General features: G+C 46.0%; 1 protein-coding gene across 3 annotated transcripts in view; it reads left to right on the top strand.

Moving 5' to 3' along the window:
• LOC138503506 (embryonic protein UVS.2-like) overlaps positions 1 to 19,114 on the top strand; it is a 283,894-nt gene that overhangs the window by 212,809 nt on the left and 51,971 nt on the right. For all 3 annotated transcript variants that reach the window (XM_069623293.1, XM_069623292.1, XM_069623291.1), the window contains one exon: positions 12,732 to 12,954. In XM_069623293.1, the coding sequence (XP_069479394.1) occupies positions 12,732 to 12,954 (223 nt within the window). The remainder of the gene's footprint in view (positions 1 to 12,731; positions 12,955 to 19,114) is intronic.

Genomic DNA, 19,114 nt, shown 5'->3' with positions numbered 1-19,114 from the left:
ATGGGTGGCAGCCTATTCTTCATGCATTTCCCTGTGCATTTTCTGGGAAGCTCTGGCCATCATGATGTTTTCATGTCAGTACTGCACAGTTTTGAGGTAGGGCTCGGATGCATGGGTAAATACATCCCACAAGCCCCCCTCTTGCGATGGCCATTCTATTTCACGAATGGGTCTCGCAAGACCTGGGATGTTTCCTCATCTTCTTCCAATAGATGGCACAGTTCAGCATCTTTTCCTCCATCCGGTCGGATCGATCGGTTCTCCTCGCCGGTCCTGATGGGAATATTGGGCGGTACACTGGGCCCCCTTGCGTCATCCTCCCAGTCTCCGGATCATCCTCCTTGTCCCGTCTCCAGGTTTTCTTTCTCCTAGGACGACAAAGGAAGAGCGGCAATACCTATTCATGGACATTTCCACCACTGTTGAGATAGTGGGGCAGCATATGCATTTCATCATAACGAAACATTACATTCTTATTTTGAAAAAAAAACAGTATAACTACGAGACAGTTTCATGCAAATCACAATATTTTAGAGACTAGATGTGGTATTCAAATGGTGACATTCTGGTTGCAGATGAAGGGGTAGATCTGATGGCCATTAGGACCAGAGGTAATCGGATATCCCAACTTGGCCCAGAATCTGCCACAAACTTCTTTAATATGCTCACAATTGTCCGGTTATATCTCTCTACTGCCCCAGAAGAAGCTGGTCTATAAGCAATATGCAACTTCCTTCTGACCCCCAGTATCTCCCACATCTTTGTCATTACTTCACTGGTGAAGTGGCTACCCCTGTCTGACTCAATCCTTTGAGGTAGACCAAAACGGGAAAAGATGTGGTTAATCATCAGGGCAGCTGCGGTTTCTGCCTTGCAATTTGTGGCTGGGAGACATTCCACCCACTTGGTAAACAAGCATGTGACTGTCAACATGTACTTATTCCCCCTAGACAAGCGAATCACAGGGCCTACAAAGTCAATTTGTAAATCTGACCATGGCAGTGTCATCCCCCGCTTTTGGAGAGGCGCACGGTGCGTGAGGGATGATGGCTGAAATTGTGCACACACAAGACACCCCTTCAAGTATTGGTCGAGTTCCTGCCCCATGTGTGGCCAGTATGCAACCTCTCTTAAGATTTCCAGTGTTGTGTGAAACCCCCTATGACCGGCGGTGGCCGCATCATGGGCGTGACTTAACATCAGGCTTCGGAATGAGGTAGGAACCACCCACTGGTCATGGCCAGCTTTGGATTTCCTTACCAGCAAACCGTCTTGGATCCGGAACATTTTTGGACATTTCATCAACACTCTTAGGTCCTCTTTCCCAATGTAATCGGTATCCGTCAGGGGAAAGTTCTCAGGGTCCTCAAGGTGTTGGTAAAACTTACCAATAACTGGATCCCCCTTCTGAGCTGTAATCAAATCAGCATCAGGGGTCTCCTTACTCCATTGTGCAATTGAAAGATCGTTGTGAGCATTTGTCTGGGACCTAGTGATAGCAGTGACCTGGATTTCCCCCAACAGGGACTCAATCTCAATTAGATCCCCTTGGATGGCCCCGGTTTTGGCCAGCTGATCAGCTAAGTCGTTTCCAGTTTTGTCTGGTCCCTCTACTTTGGAATGACCCTTGATCTCTTTCCAATAGATGGTCATCTCATTCGAGGTGACCAGATTATCAATGTTTTCGATCAACTTCCCATGTTTCAAGGGTTTGTTGTTAGCACATAACATGCCTCTGGTTTTCCAATTAACCAGGTGCTCCACGAACCCGTTCCATACATAATCCGAATCTGTGATTATGACCAGTTCGTGGAGTTGATGCTGGACAGCAGTGAGGATGGCCTGATGCACAGCCATCAATTCTGCCACCTGACTACTTCGGGGACCAATTTTGTATCCAGCGGAGGGTTCTGGGGACTCATTCACCCATGCATTCCCTACGCCAGCCACCAGTTCTTTCTCCCCGTTGTTGTCAACATGGTAAGAGCATCCATCCACATACACAGTGGGCATTCCCTCACACTTGTCTTCTTCAAAGACTTTGTGGGGGGAATTAAGGTATGCCTCCATGTTGTCCTTTATTTTTAGACTTTCGTCCTCGAGACAGTTTTCTCTGGCACAATCATGCAAGTCAGCCAGACCTTGCGCGAGGGGACTCTTCTTGTTTTGGCCATATCTGACCTCCACAGGAAAGCCTTGCATTGACAGAATCCAGGAAGTAATTCTGGAATTACTCACATTTCCGGCCCGGATTCTATCACTTTGGAGATATTGCAGAGGCTGGTGTGGAGTCTCCACTATGATGTGTTCCCCCTGGATAAACGGGCGGTAATTCTCCAATGCCCACACCGTTGCCAGGAGTGCCTTCTCACAATCGTTGAATTTTTCCTCCACAGAGGATAAAGTTTTGCTCGCATAGGAGATTACTTTATTGACCTTGTCATGCTTTTGGTATAATACTGCCGTCAAGCACGTATTAGAGAACCCCGTCTCCAGGAAGAACTCCTTGTTTCTGACAGGGTAAGCTAGGCAAGGCGCTTGTGAGAGGCTTCTTTTGAGTTGTTTTACTGCCTCGGCTTGTTCTGGACCCCATTCCCACTTGACCCCCCCCTTCAAGAGATGAATCAGGGGTCTGGTGATCTCTGCGTAGCCCTCAATGAACTTTCTGCTGTAATTAGTCAGTCCAAGGAGGCTCCTTAGTTCCCGCAGAGTTGTGGGGTCTTTCAGTTTTTGGAGGGCTTCCACTTTCTTTTCCTGGGGACAGAGACCCTGAGGAGTAATCTCATGCCCCAAGAAATTAACACGGGTTCTACACCACTGTGCTTTCTGAAAGGAAAGTTTTGCTCCGGCGGCCCTCAACTGGGTCAGAACATAACGGATCTCCGCTATGTGTTCCTCCACAGATGAACTTTTGATGAGGACATCATCTACATAAGCCAGGTTACCCCTCGCACCCAGGTCGGGCATGGCCTTATGTAGGAAAATATTGAACTCATTACCGGAGTTAAGGTATCCGAAGGGAGTCCGGGTCCATGTGTACTGCCGGCCCCCAAAGGTAAAAGCCAGTTTGTATTGGTCCTCCCTACTGACAGGCACGGTCCAGTATCCATTGGTCAGGTCTATTGCAGTGAATACCTGTGACCCCTGGATCTGGACCAGCCCTTGGTCAATGTAGGGCAGAGGCCATCGGGAAGTATGGACCCGTTTGTTGAGCTCCCTGAGGTCGGCGCAGAGTCTCCACTGGCCGTTTGGCTTCAATATTCCCAGCACCGGATTATTGAAGGTGCTGTGGACTGGACGGATTATTCCCCGGGACTCAAGGTTCTTAATTATTTCAGTAAGGGACTCCATTGATGCGAGAGGCAAGCGATATTGCTTCACAAACACAGGAGTCATGCCAGGGTCCGTGGGGATTGTTGTTGTGTGGATGTCAGTGCGACCACAGTCATATGAGTCTACCGCAAAGAGATCTTGGAAATCCAAGAAAACTTGTTTCAACTTTTGCTTCTGTTCCAGAGTCACACAGGCGTCAGCTAGGTTGACTCTCTCTTCCACCATCTGCCTGAAGCCTGTAAAGACTTCTGGTTTGGCTATTTCAGCGGCCTCCTCCAGCTGGGTGGAGAAGTCCCTGGTCAGAGTGCTGATTTGGACTGGAGGCTTCAGGTGGGAAAGGCAGCCCTCATGGACCTGGAAAATCACCTCATCCCTCCTGAAGTCACAAGTCACATCTTCCTTACCATAGGGGCAGGAAGTGTACACCAGGAAGTTCCCCCCATGCCGGGTAAAAATCCTGTCTGGTGTTGTATTGTCCTCACTGTCACTGTCAAAACAATCCTTGGGGATTGGTCCTAACAGTTCATTTACTAAGTCGATGGAAAAATGTCGGTCATCAACCGCCATTCCAATAATGGTGCCTGCGGCTACTCTTTAAGTCGCTGTTATCCACCTCTATTAGAATGGTGTCATGTTCTATGTTGACTAATGGAGTTGGGTTTACCCCCAACCCTTGCTGTTGGAGAGAAGCGTTTAGATGTATGTAAGCATCAGGGTTTTTCAACTCTTGTCCCCTTTTAACTTTCACTTCCAGGGAGAATTGTCGGGTCCTTTCTGGGATGGTGACTTCCTCTTTAACCTGAATTTCAACTGCATAAGGTAGCAATTGAGCTGACCTAAATGCTTTTTCTGGATCATCAAAGCCCATGGGATTATCCGCTAATCGAGACCAAGCTCTGAAGTTTATTAGGTCCAAACTAATGGCAAAGCGATTGAGAATGTCACTGCCTAAGTAAAAGGCGGCAGGGACATCTCGCACGACCCAACAATTATGGACTATGCTCTTGTTGCCAATGGAGATTTTGAGCATACACCTGCTTGGCAGGAGATGTTTGGAATTGGGTGCTTCCAGGTCCATTTCCCATTTGTCTATCAGTTTGAATGTGGAAATGGCTGGATCTTTTGGGAGTTGGCGAAACATGGCTTCGCTGATGAAGCTCTTACCGTTGTTCACACACACTCGAGCGAGAACAGAGTCCTTCCCATCATTTAACTGAACAGGGATGAACAACTGCTCTCCAATTTGCTGAATATCAGCCAGGCTCTGAGCTGATTTCACATCTTTCTGGACTATAGGAGTGGGAGTTTCTGATTGTGGATTAGTATAGAATCTCAGAGTGTTTCCTTCCAGCGTGGAGTACCACTTTAGACTGGAAGGAAGGTTGATTTTCAGAAATAGAGAGGACCCTCCATCACCAGTCTTTTGTCCTACTGCTATTACTGTCACGTCTGGAATTTGGCTATTCTGGAAGTGGAATTCTACTTGGTCAGATTTTTGTTCAACCATGTGGCAGGTGCCGTTTAAACTAACATGGTTGACACTCTGTTTTAATTTTATTGGTCGGCTAGTCTGGGTCCAGAGGACCTTGTTTACACAATCTATTAGGGGTGACAACCTTCTCAGGAGGTCATTCCCTAGTAAACAAGGGGTGCCCTCTGGGGTCACTATTATGACCGGGTGTTTCAACTTGTGTCGCCCAATTTTAATGTCCAAGTCTGTCGTCCCCTCTACAGGAACTTCCTTCCCGTCAAAGTTCTGGAGTTGTCCAGGAAGTGAGGTGAGAGGAATTTGGTAATTCCCTCCCCTTCCTGCATTCAGTTCATCAAAGGCCCTTCTGGACAGAAGGGTAGCTTGAGATCCCGTGTCCACCAGCGCTGAAATTGTACCCTGCCCCTGTACTTGTACCGGGGCATAGTATCTTCCCTCCTTCTCCTCAAGGGGGCACAGATAATGCACATTTTTGGACAACTGGTGGGCTAACTTTCTGGTTTTGGACATCGCTAGCGAAGAGATTTGGGCAGAATTCTGTGGAGAGCCTTGGGAATCTGAAAGAAAAAGTTGGCAACTGGAGATCAGAGCCATTGTGGGTTCCCCTGGCTCCGGTTCCGGGCCGCCCCCCCCCCCCTTTTTGGAGGCAGTCACCAGGATGGGTTTGAACCAGGGGATTTTCTTGCTGTTGGTTCTGGGATGAGATGGTGGGCGGCGGTAGCTCAGTCTCCACATCTCCCCAGTCTGGATTTGCATCCCTAGGGACCCATTTTTCTTTGGGAGGAGTTCCCCCCTCTCTGAAGGGGAAGATCCTTTTCCCAGGGTCCTCTGAGGATCCCTCTCCCTCAAATTGGAAGACCTGTACCTCCTCCTCAAACTGAGTCTGTTTGGGTCTTTTGTTTCTCCTACCCCCCCTCTGCTCCTTAGGAGGCAGACTTTCAGGGGCAAGAGATTTTGTTTCCGGTTCCTGGGTTTCCAGGGGCTGTTTACAAGTGAGGAAGGAAGCTTCCTCCAAGGCTTTACACCCCCCTTCCCTTTGTGCCTCCTCCCTGGGAACCGGTGAGTTATCGGGGTGCTGCCCCCGTCATTGTTCTGGGGCACCAGGTCCAGAGTTGGGTGCGTTCTGCGCCGGCATGCCGATCTGAGGGTTCTGCTGAGCCCTCAGTATGTGACCCAGATCCCGCGCCATGTTTTGAACCTGGCGCTCTAACTGGGAAACCCGCTCAGGCTGATACGGGGCCCTGTTTTCTCCCCTGGGCTGATCCCGGGAAGGGTAGCTGTCCCTCCTCTGGTAATACCCCGGGTTGGGAAGATTTGGGTACCCCTCCACCCTTGGCCTCCCCTCTCCCGGATTAGGTTGTCTGGGCTCAGGGAATTGGGGAAAGAAGGATGGATGATTTTGGGGTTGGAAATTGGGTGGATACCTGGGGAAAAAGTTCTGCCCAGGATTTGGAGAATTTCTGCCCTCCTGTGGGAAGTTGGGAGGGAAGTTCCCTGGGTTAGGTGCTTGGCTGGATCCCCCCCCTTGGGCTGGAGGAGTCCACACATAACCCAGGATGGGTCGATTTCCCTTGTAACGGGGACTTAGATAATCAGGAGAGCGAGGGACCCCATTTGTGGGGCTGCCTCACTGGCTCCCTGTCTGTGACTGACCCAAGGGCCTCCTGGGCCTAGCATTATTAAGTGCAGGTAGGTTTTTAGGACCCCCCATCTCCAAATCCAAAGCGGGGGTGACCTTTACCTCTGCCACCTTGGCAGCAGCAGGGGTGCTGTTGGCTTTGGGGTTTTTCTGGGCATTACTTTTGCTATCTACCGGTTTCTGCACCTCATAGATCCGGGTAGCCTGTTCAATGACCCAGTCTAAAGATCTTTTCTCGTGAAAATCCCTCACGAGCTGGGTCATTATATATTTGGGCAAGGCATGAAAAAATGTATTGATGAATTCTCTACTGTCTGTGCGCACCCTTCTGGTGGTCTGCGCAAAAGCACGTTTCAGTTCTTGCACAAATTCTTGTGGGGCCTGATCCTCCCCACATTGCAAATTGTAGGCTGCCTTGCGAGCCTCTTGAGGATTTCTATGAATGGAAAAATATTTCAAGATGGCCGCCTTATAGGTGGACCATCTTAAATGATTTTGGTCCTCCAGCCCCGCAAAGAAACTGGAGTATTCCGGGGAGAAGGTCCACTTTACATATTGAATACAGCTTTGGCTGTCCTTCAAATGGAAAGTCTCCATCATTTGCTCAAACAACTCTAAGTGCTCCCAAACAGAATACTTAGCGTTCTTATGGTAAGGCGTGATGACGCTCCTGATCGCCTTAATCTGCTTTAAGGGGTCCTTAAGCAAGGCCCTTTTTGCCTTATTGGCCTTTTTGGTTCGGGTAACCCTGGTCCATCCATCCTCTGACTCAGAGGCACTGCTCCCAGAGGTTCCCGTCAGATCTTCCAGGTTTTCCCGGATTCTGCGAGCCTGGGAATGGCTGGCAGAATGTGAGGACCTGGTCTCCTGTTTCCTGTGGTGCTCAGAGGAGTCCTCAGATCCCTCCTTGCTGCCAGGATTTGCTGGGTACCCCCCCCCCCCCACTGACCTAACTGGGCAGAGGTTTTCAGGATGCCCTTAAGGGGCCTACTCTCCTGGGGTTCCCCACTGAACTGTACTGTACTTGGGTGCCCATACCCGGATGCCCACCCCTCCATTCCTGAGTGGTACTGGCCTATGAGCCCCATACTTTTAGCTGGATAGTAATCTGCCATCCCTGTGGCCCTGTGCTCATGTGCGCCAGGGGACATGGGGGTGGCAGAGTCCAGGGACTGAGAGAGATAAAGGCCTCTGGTACTAGGGCTCCTGGGGTTATGCTCAGGAGTTTCTCTTTCCCAGCGAACCTCATCTCTATCCGCCCCTGCTCCCTGTTGCAATGCAAGAGCCTGCGCCTTCAGTTCCTCAGTTAAGGCCTTACTAGACTCTATCAGTCTCTCCTGCATCGCTACCTGTTGTTGGAGCCTATCATTGTGCTGGCAGAGAGCCTCATTCTCTCTCTGCGTTTCCTGATTGGTCCTGGAGCACTGGGCCAGTCTTTGCTGCAGGAGGTTTACCTCCTGAGTCCCATCCCTACTGGCCTGCTCCTTTCTTGCCAGAGCATCTTCCACCCTTCTGGTGTGCTCTACCAAGTTCTGGTTTTCTTTTTGGAGGTCACCCAGCCCCTGGAGGGCCAGGTGATTTTCTTCAATTTCCTTTTTTAAGTGGCAGACTTCCTGGCCTAAAGTGTCTCTTTCCTGACTGAGATCCTGCATCTGTGCTGCCAGGTCGTCCCTCTGTCGTTGAAAGGCACCAGCTTTTTGGCGCTCCTCATCAAACTCGGCCTGGGTATCCAGGTCTTTCAGAATCAGTTTATTTCTCTCCTCTTTCTCTCTATCTAACTGGCTTTGCAGGGTGACTACCTGCTCCGCGCATGCCCGGTTGAAATTGATCTGTTGCTCCAACTTTTTCTGGTTCTGCAGTAAGGAGTCCAAACTGTCTTGGTGCTCCTTCTGCAGGGCCAGAAATCTGGTATCCTGGTCTGTCTTTTCCTGTTGTAGGATGCCCATATCCTCTTTTATTTTAATGATATATTGCCTACTATCATTTTCTGACTCCTGGCTCCTGAGCAGCCTCTGCTCAGAAGAGTCCAGCTCAGATTGGGCCTTCTGTAATGCCAGCAGTTGCCTACTCGCCAGATCTTGGCCTTCAGCACATTTGTCCTGCATGGCTCCCATATGTAAATATAAATATGCCGCTACCCTGGCAATCTTATTGTGTTCATCTTTGGCTTTAGGAGCCATATATAGTTCACTCAGGGCCACATGTAATGGACCCTGATCTCTCCATAGGTCTGACCCAGTTTCAGTGACCTGTCGCGTGATGGCCTGCAACCAGGCATCCTGGCCCTGTTCAGTCCATTCACCTCTCACAAATAGTTCATGTAAGAGGTGCTCTCTGGCTATTTTCATGTCTACTAAGGTCGTCATTCTAGAGATTGGTCTCTGTCCTGACTTACAGAAATTAGTATTTTATTTTTGCAAAACAGACCTTTTTCTTAGAGTGTTCCTATGAGGAGTGCTTTACAGCGTAACACAGCGTGGTGATCCGACCGGATATGTGTATCTGGTCAGCTGGCACGCTGTATTAATCTGCACAAATGGTAGATCTAACCCAAACGTCCGACACGAGCCCCCAATTTGTAAGAGGATTCAATTCAGCACTACAGCCAAGTCAACGCCTAGTCTAGAATACTGAATGAAAACCCTTATTGATATATCTTTATGTCCAGTTCATGCGTTCTGGATGACTACCCCTATATAACACCCCTCCCTTGGAATCCCCCTGACCCCACTGAGCCAAGAAGTAGTTCTGTTTTGCAAGTTTAAAGGTTTATTTGATAACTTAAACAATATATATTATATCACGCTTTATAATAAATTAATAATTGGATATCACACTTAATCTGGTATGATAAAGATTAACAACGGAGAATCTGGCACTAGCACACTTCTTGATAATCACTAAGGAGTTGATATGAAATGGATAAGATAGCAACAATACTTTTATGGTTTCAAATGGATGCAATGTGGAATGAAATGCAGTACAGAAAATACTCAATATGATTTCAACAAAACAATGTAATCACTTTCTTGGACAATTCAGCCCCCCCCCTTATGCAATGCAAGGAAATGGAAGGAAGGCACACAGTTCTCAGATATGCAATCAAATGTGATTCAGTTCACCCCAGCAGCTTAGACTACAGAAGTTGAAAACACAGGCCCAAATGCTTTTAAATGTGCTGGAAATGAAGAGAAAAATATACTAAAATGCTTTTAATTCCCTCTAGGAGGTTCAGGGTGAGTGAAATCAAGTTAATATTAGTCCAGGCTCACTTTAGCAAGGACCTAGGAGTAACTAGCAGGTTAAACGAATTTTTGGCAACTGAAAGGCAAGCAGCAGCAGATTTTTACACGTGAAGAAATTTGCAAATCGCGGTAAAATGTCAAATCGCGGCTAAATTTGCGAATGCGCCGAGCGCGATTACAGAGGAACTACAAGGACTATCACTATCGTTTTGGGGTCCTAAGACAGCCTAGGATCTCAGCTTCCAGATGAAAGTTACTGCAAGTCTCTAAGACAAACGGTGGCGGAGATATGAGCGATTTTGTGAAGGTCGTTTTTCAGATTTGAAATTTTAAAGTTAAAAAAGACAAGTGCAGCTTGCAACTAGAAAATGACAAGTGACAGCTTTACAAATGACAGGTGACAGTTAGGAGGCAGTTCTACTTAGATTAAAATAGCTTGGATTATATTATTTTAACTAAGAGATTGGTTCTGCACAGTTTTCTAGGTACTCACACTATATTCTTGAGTTAAATGGGCCTCGCCATGGATCTGGTCAGGTTTTAAACTGGACTCTGGTCTCTGCACTTCACAGTGATCTGGGTCAGCTCTCTCTGGTTCTGGATATTTGATAGATTTGAAGTCTCTATGTCTGCTCTCTGAAGGTTGATGGAGGTAAAGTATGGATTTTCCGACAGAGCTTCCAGCTGCAAATGGATTTGGAGGTCCCTATCTGTCCTGTCTGTCTGCTTTTATGTGTTTTCAAAATGGGTGTGTGTGAGCAGCATCACTAGCCAGCCCCTCTCCACTTATCATTGGCCAAGCTTTCATTTCTCCCCTGATTGGGGGAGCTAAGTTGTGTCAGAGTGATGTCACTTTACAGCCTGCAGAAAGTCCACTCCTCCTGTCAACTTACACACAAATCTAGATTTGAACCAAATACATATTTGCAGAGGTACATATTGTTTTAAAATTACACGCACCCATCACATATCACAGGAGGTATACCCTGTCCAAACTCTGCTCTTCCTGGGAGCTTGCATTCAGAAATGGCAATATTTTGCACTTTTTAACTGGTTTGCAATACCGGACATTACCCCAAATTTACACACATGTGGGCAAGGAGTATGGACATTAGTTGATGAAGTGTCAGATTTTTCACATGCACACATTTTGAGTAATATCCTCTTTTCCGCTAAAACCCCCCTGAACATGCCACCGGTTCTAAAAACCTCTTAAAATGTGGGCAGAAAAATCACAAGAATTATGGTGTCATTTAAATAATTTTCACAAGTCCGTACTACGAGTTATTCATCTTTTTAGAGTTATGTTCTGGCCCCAAAGGGGTGTGGTTTTCCCCCAGCACAAGGTTGAATTTCTGGTTTTTCCAGTTCTGCCAAGCCAGCTTGCTCTCACAGGCAGTGCTCCTCCCCTTTGCTTCAGGAGGAAGCTACTTTTACGACATCTGCAATAAACCATCTGCCTGAGTCAGGAGAGGGCTTTGTTCAGAGCTCCTGTATTCTGTGGGGCTCCCCTTAATTCAATTATTAGAGAGATGGCATATCCTTAGTGTGGCCAGCAAAAGGCAGATAGGCCTGGGAACACAGCTGTGACTCAAGTTTCACTCCTGATGGGGGGTAGTTGCCAGGCAGAATTCAGTTCCTTAAGCCAGGTTTCAGATAAAATGTCACTTTTTGTTACCCAGTTTAAGTCAAGACAATGTTTACATATGCAGCTAAAATGCTGATTCTAAGTTTAAAACTATGACATTTAAACAATTGCAACCTATGTGACACTCAAAGTAGGTCACTCAGTCAATTTAAACACTTAGATTTTTAGTGTCTTTCAGTCCAAATTTACTTAAACTGCTGAAATCCACAGCTCAGCCAGTCTTGTTATAAACCTTCAAGTCACTTCAGAATATAACTTTACATTGGATCCACCTCTTAAAATGTCTTTCTTTGGCATGTTTTGGGTTCATTTATTCAGTTTTCTACAAAAAAGTAAAATCTGGAGTTGTTTTAAAACGCCGGCTTTTGGATAGTGGTGAGTACTGGTACTGCACCCCTTTTTGGGATTTAAGAAAATGAATTCCCAACAGTTATGGGTTTGCTTTTGGCAATCAGCATTGCCATTCCCAATGGTTTCAGACTACTGGGTGGGTAGTCCAATGGGGGTTTTAGGCAGTGTCCTTCTGTGCCCATAACATCGGCAAAAATGGGTGGCAGCCTATTCTTCATGCATTTCCCTGTGCATTTTCTGGGAAGCTCTGGCCATCATGATGTTTTCATGTCAGTACTGCACAGTTTTGAGGTAGGGCTCGGATGCATGGGTAAATACATCCCACACCCTTTGCACGTCATTTGTCCTGGAGGGCCACAGTATAGGACATTCATCATGGCAGTATATAGGTGCTATTTGTTGGCGCACCTTTTGGCGCACATTTCTTACAGCCGCAGAGACGCTACCGCCTGCTTTCTTGTGGCGGTCGTGTTAGTGCCTGTGCGCTGGTTTGACCGTGCGCTTTTTTGCCCTATTCTATTCCATGAATACGTGTTGTAGGCGAGCGTGTGGGCGTTTCGCGCACTTGTGCCCTGTACTTCCCCCGTGACGCCCACGTTTTGGCAAGTTGTTCCCCATTCCGAGTGTTACGCCCGTGTTCCGCCTACTTTTGTTGCGTGCGCCGCGCTATGTGCGATTTTCGCTGTGGCCTGTGCGATTTTCGCTGTGACCTGGCGCACGCTGTTAGATGGCCTGTGCGCCAACGTGCGCCGCGCACTTTTTTATCGCACATCCGCGGGTTTTCTCGCACACGGCCTTCCATGAATCGATGTGCGCTGCTTTTCGTGCGATTTTCGCACTTGCACTGCGATTTTCGCTATTCCACTGCGATTCGCACGTTTTTGCCCACTTGCGCCGCGCTAATTATTCCATGAATCGGCCTCTGAATTTCGTGAAGTGTGCCGAAGCAAGGTTATGTAAATTCTAAGTCTTACATTTCAGATGTTTGAGTTCACTGAGATGCAACTTGTTATTTGCCTCTTACAGGTACTCCTAGATTTCAGTGTTGGTGTCCTGTCCACCTTAACGTGTATCTCCGAGTCCATCAAAGTGTATGATGGGAGCAGCACATTTTCACCCGTTTTATTGGACATGACCTGTGCCTCTGGACAGCTCCCCTCAGTGGTGTCTTCTGGGAATTCAATGCTGGTGCAGTTCAACAACAGAGGGCCAATCCTTCCCCTCGGCTTCAGTCCTCGCTACAGCACAGGTACGTCTGAACCCTCTTCGGTGCCACCCATGCCATTCCACCCATGGAGCTTCACAGTGTTAATGTTTATCTTTTAGGATTGTACTTTCTATATCTCATACCCCATGATTCCTCAGCAGAGAAGTACTATGCATAATTATTGAAAATACCTAAGAGTATTGCTTTCACTTTTAAGCTTTTGTTTCTATTTAACCCATATTTGCTACCTGTTGTTTTAGGCATAGATATTTAACCCATATTTGCTGCCTGTTGTTTTAGGCATAGATTTAGTAAAGACCATGACATTGAGAAAACATTTAAATTCTGTACAACGTGGAGAAGGATGAGAGAAAACATTCTAAAACATTGAATAACAAGCACTGAAATTGAAAACTAAGTGATAGTCCCTGAGATTGATTGGTGAGGGCAGGATACATTATTGCCACCTGCCAGTGAAAACTACTAGGATTAACTGTTAAGAGTGAGAAGGAGACCTTGCCACCTCTCAGTGAAGGTGTTTGGGTAAAGTGGGTGTGGTCGCACTATCTCCTCTTTTGTGTGAAAATCTCTGGGATTGAATGAAAAGAGTAAGAAGTATTTATTTCATAATTCATGGCAGCCTGCAATATCTGTATACAAACCTACAAATAATGTTCTTGTTACAGGCTAGTTGTGACATCACAACTGACCTGAAATAAGAAAATGACATCACAATTGCTCTGTAATCAATTATCACGCTTCGTTTTGATGTCACCATGCCTCCTTCTTGAGCCAGCAGAGAGAATGCCAGCACATATATGAAGCACATTATTAAAGCCTTGAAAAGCTTTTTCACATTCCTTGCTGAATGAGCAATTTTCTGTGACACATGTCAGCCAGTAATTGACAAAGAACTGTTTATGGTAGAATGTTTAATTTAAGGACTGTTGTAGTTTTACTCATGTGAACAAGAAACTTCATGTTATTACTTAATTTAAAGCACAAAATTAACATTTTGTCACTTCCTTTATTAAACTGCTTGAACTATTTTTCTGCAGCACATTAGGAGCTGCATTTTTGCTTTTTTAAATCCAAACAGATTCTATATTGATTATATCAACAAATAGAAAATCTCTTACATTATATTAAGCAAGAGACAAGGTGTTAAATGGAATGACAGTGTGTGGTCATGTATTATAAGAAATAGAATATCTCCCAACATACATATGAAGGATATTGCAAGACGCCTTGGAGTTCTGTGACCTTTAATGTATGGTAGGGGTAGATCATTCCATATTTTTTTCTTCAGTGACAAAAGTGTACTGCAGATTGCCTCAGAACTCACCAATACAAATTACAAAAGTAATCCAAAAAGGAGTGTACACCAAGCAAGTAGTAACATAATTTATTCTGGGCCCAGGCACAGCTGGGAAAGCAAAATTCACACAGAATGCAGAACAGAACTGCATGAACGGTGCTGTCAAAGATACGCCCCTAAGAAAAGAGCTTGTATAATCATACAAACTAATTAGCATCAAACCACATTGAAACATTTGGTTAGTCCTTCATGTGAGGCTAGTTGGTAGAGCTACGTCATTCCCCTATAGTGGGACATACATTATCCTGAAATGATTGGGTCCTGCAAACCTTGCCACACCACCCTCGACCACTTCTGTGACGTCAAAACCGCTAATTCCCACATCTTAGTAGCAAACATTGAGACATTTGAGATGACCAGCGGATCTTCATTCATCTGCTGCCGGTCATTTCCATCCATTTCTCATGGGAATACAATTGATCATGACACTGGAGGAGCTGTGAGCCATTGACAAGTTACCATTTCAATGTTGCATTTTAGGAACTCTTCAAACCTCTTTGCAGATACACATGTGCAAAGGGGCAATTTTAAACTGCCATGGGACATTTTAAAACCATCAGCAAACCAGTTTCATAAATAATATGCCAAATTATAAAATGGTAGTGCATTTGCTGCCTTTCTGCAGCACCCATGAGCTTCGCTTCTTGAAGTTGAAATGATCAAAGGCTTTTAATTTCTTACCCTATGATCCTGGTAATGTATAATTTGCAATGTGTTGCCAGCCTCTCAGGCTACTAAACAAGTTATTATAATGTGAATTTGTTTCTAGTGAAAAGCATGCTCTGAGGCTTATTTAAAGCATTTTCCAGACTAGTACATAGAACCGTGTGGCTATCAATGAAGCCCTCTCCCATCTTAGTGGGCTAATCCCACAGCTGATATGTTTGTGACTTTATACCACACTAAACTTGCATTTTTACCACATTATTCTGCCATTGTATTGATCCATCAATAACTAACTCTTTTCCTTCTCCCAGTCCCCACTCTGCTGCTTTCTTTTTAGGGATCCATATTCTTTTTAGTCTACTCATGTCACCTCCATCTTCTTCCTAGTCTTCCAATGATCCCTCTATCAGTACACGCCCCTACCCATCCTTTTTGATTGATTGATATTTTATTTCTATCGCGCTCGTACACAAGTGTTTCAGATCGCGACAAGGCAAGGGAGGGGAACAGGGGAGAACAAACAGCAATCTTACTAGGCCCAGTGACATTGAGAACGTGCAAGTGCATGAGAGAAGGGGGAGAGGAAAAGTGCATGGAAGGGGGGAGAGGTGGAAAGTGCGAAGCAGCGGAGAAACAGATGAATAACAATAAATAAATAATAAAGGTGACAAACAGTGGTAATGCAGCCAGCAATTTGCAAGTGGTAGGTTTAAGGCAGCAGACAGGGTAGGTCCGATAAGTGCAGGAAGAAAAAGGGGGGCTGTATAGGTACAGATACAGACCCCAGTGCAAGGGGTGGCCCGGAGGCAGTGCGGGAGATTGACGGGATGAGCAGGTGCCTGGGCCCAAAAGACAGAGGGTGGAAAGGTGCACAGTGCCAAGAGAGAACAGATCAGCAGAGGAGAGGGGGAGCGAAGGCAGAAGAAAAAAGGAGGGTCTTGAGGTGCTTCCGGAACCGGAGATGGTTCTCCTCAAGTTTTAGAGTGGCAGGGAGGCTGTTCCAGAGGGAGGCCCCAGCCGAAGACAGAGATCTACCCCCGGCTCGTTTCTTAGAAAAATGACTGACCCTGAGTGAGTTGGAGGTAGAGGAGCGAAGAGCTCGAGAGGGGAGGTATTTGCCACATGAAATCCAATAGGCATCATAATTCTCTATATCTCCTGGTGGTATTGTAACCCAGTCAACTTCATCATACATTTTACACCCTTAGTTTGTTATTGGGCTTATTTTTATCATTTACCCTGTCAACATTCAGGGGCAACATAAATTGTCCTGTCCCTTTGTTACAGAGTCTCAAAATAGTTTTTCCAATGCAGAAGGTGACAAGCAAGAGGACCAATGTGAGGACAGTAACTTGAAATACTTCTGAGAGCCAAGCAGGCACCCATGCTAAAAGGGTGTCCAGCCAATTGTTCGATTGCACTCCATTAGCTTTGTTTGTCATCTTCTCATGGAGTATCTGTATTTCATTGATGGCTGCACCCAATGTTCCATTTGATGCCTCTCCATCGAACCTTATGGCACAACAGCTGCTCCCTATCTTGGCACAAACTCCTCCCTCTATGGAAGTGAGAAGGTCCAACATGTACCTATTCTAGAGTGTCAACAAATGTAGTGCCCTCAGCTCTTCCTTTACTGTGTTTAGGCCATTTGCTGTTGAATTGGCCAGACTGGTGTAACTCGTACCTGGTGAGTTGTAGCCACTTGGCATTAGCTGCAGTTTGCACACCTGGAAGCAGTAAAGAAATGAAAAAAGTGGCTTCCTTGAAAAATAGTTGAAACTCAGCAGGAATTGCTGCTAGATTTTCTATACTTTTCTCAGATCAATAGGTATTTGCTCTCCTTTTTCTGTTTAGCACTCCTTGCATTGTTTGCTCCTTGATTTGCTGCACCACTTTTTCTGTTTGCAGTACCCTTTGGGTGCACTACAACAATCCTGACCTCCTGGCAATAGCAATCTAACCTTTGGTATAAGTCTGTATTACACAGGTTGGTAGTGTGGACGAGTAGCCAGGCTTATCTCAAGAGGGGTTAATGTGAGCTGTAGGGGAGTTAGACAGAGATTCACAGTGACAAGTATTCAAGTAAACACTTACGCACAGGGTTTCTTAATAAAACGATTATTAATTTATTTACTAGTCAGTTAATGAAAGCCATCTTCAGAAGGGAACACTGTAAAACACCACACAAATACACTTCACAGATACACACTCTTAACTTTCTAAATCAGCAAATACCCATTCGGAATGGCATACAAGCACTACCTACGCCCATAGGTGACTTCAATAGCTAGGGTGCTGTTGACATTAATATATCACTGTTTGTATTTAGAATGCTCTCAGGGGAAGTGTCAAAGAAAAGAGGGGTTAGAATAAAGCAAATATCCACACAGTTATTCTCAATCAGGTAAGTACTTTCAATAACCCCCTAATGCAAAGTTAGTGAACCCTTTCCTGGGAGGAAGGCAGAAAATACTTAAACAGAGGAGAAAAAAGTCATTCAGGGAGGCAGGCCAGCCAATGTTAAGTTAGCAAAAGTTAGGTGAACTGAAGCACTTCTTGCAGGTAAGTAGAAAGTCTTTCACAATGTTTTAAAAGTCTTGTAGGATAGAAGAAAATCAAAGTAGGGCCACACACTGATTAGGCTTATGAGGTAAAGAAGCTGGCAGCAACTATACAAATGCAACCAAGCAAGTCTCCAATGAGGACAAGTGGTTACACAACAAGAGGTAAGTTCTCTTTGACTGTACAGTACCTTTAGGTTAAAGAATAAGTGCAGCAGATGACTTCTGTTCCTGTGCAGCTCTAGAGGTCTCGTTGTTCCTGGACCTTTGTCTTGGGGACAAGAGGGAGGATGCCTGGGGACTCCTGCACTACAATGGGATGGTCGCTGCTTGCAACAGGCTATCTTCAAACAAGTGGCTGTTGTTTCAGCTCCTTGCATCTACTGCAAATAGCACCACTGCGGTTCCTGGCTGTTGAGATGGGCTTTCCTTGCTTCTTGCGTCCAACACTCTGTTGAGGGGGCTCAGTCTCGGCCAGTCCTGCTTCCTAGGAGTCCGGAGGATCTTCCTGGAGCTCTTGGCCAACTTAAAAGCAATGCACACGAACTGGTGTTCCTCTCCATGGCGATCCTGTTCCAGCAGTGACTGCAGTGGATACTCGACTAGCGTTGAGAGGATGTCCAGGTGGCTTTCTTTGGAGTTGATTGATCCCACCAACTCAAAGGGAGACGTCATCCCTGCAGGAGATTCTCTGTCGATACGAATTTGGAGTTTCAGCACAGCAGCAGGGCTTCACCGGGCAAACCAACAGTCCAGGAGTTGCATTAGGTGTCTTCTTCGAGTTCTTCTTCAGATTCCTTCATCCAGTGGTCGACTCTGCCTTCAAAGCCAATAAAAACTTGCATTTTATGCAGCTTGCTTCCATTCATTCCAGCGTAGCTGTCAGTCACCCAGCAGGGTGGCTGTCCTTACCGGAGAGCAAGTCAGCCAATCACCTAAGAGTACATTCCTGTCTCCTAGGAGACTAAGCACATGGAGTTTCGAGCACCTCCCTCGCTTCCTGCCCCTGCCAGACACCCTGGAGCCAGAGGCGGGTTTCACTCGTGAATCCCACCAAAGACAAAATGAACAAAGGGACCAAAACTGGTTTGACGTGCAGAGTAAATCTCAAGAAGGACCAATCCACAAGGCAATGGAAAAAAAAGAAGACCGGGCCATTTTGACAGAAATGGCTCCCATGGGTGCTTTACCGTGACTGCGAACGCAGCCCGCAGTAAAATCCCATAATGGTAGTAAAAAATAAACCACTGCCACCAACCATTCTGTGAGGAAAGGGTAACATAAAATTGTTACATGAGAAACTAGACAAAGGGGATACTAAGTAACCACTCCAGCACCCTATTGTAAGATAATATGTGCTGGGTCTTGAAAGTTACAAAGGTAAGTAAAGTCAATTTCACTTTACTGCTCTTGGAAACAGTAGTTTATCCAAGAGAAGGTATTTAAACCTTGGGGAAATCTGGAAGACTTATACGTTACTGAGGAAAAAGTTAATGAGAGCTAGTGTATGCTCCCCATCATGTTGCGCACTGCCCCTCTTCTCCGGAGGAGCTAGTGCTCTTGTCCCTGCACACATTTGTGAGATGAACCCATCCTC

This window comes from Ambystoma mexicanum, chromosome 11 (genome assembly GCF_040938575.1).
Source record: "Ambystoma mexicanum isolate Mex_15411 chromosome 11, UKY_AmexF1_1, whole genome shotgun sequence".
In the NCBI taxonomy this organism is placed as follows: domain Eukaryota; kingdom Metazoa; phylum Chordata; class Amphibia; order Caudata; family Ambystomatidae; genus Ambystoma; species Ambystoma mexicanum.
The sequence above is the reverse complement of the archived record's forward strand: the minus strand, read 5'-3'. Positions and strand labels throughout refer to the sequence as shown.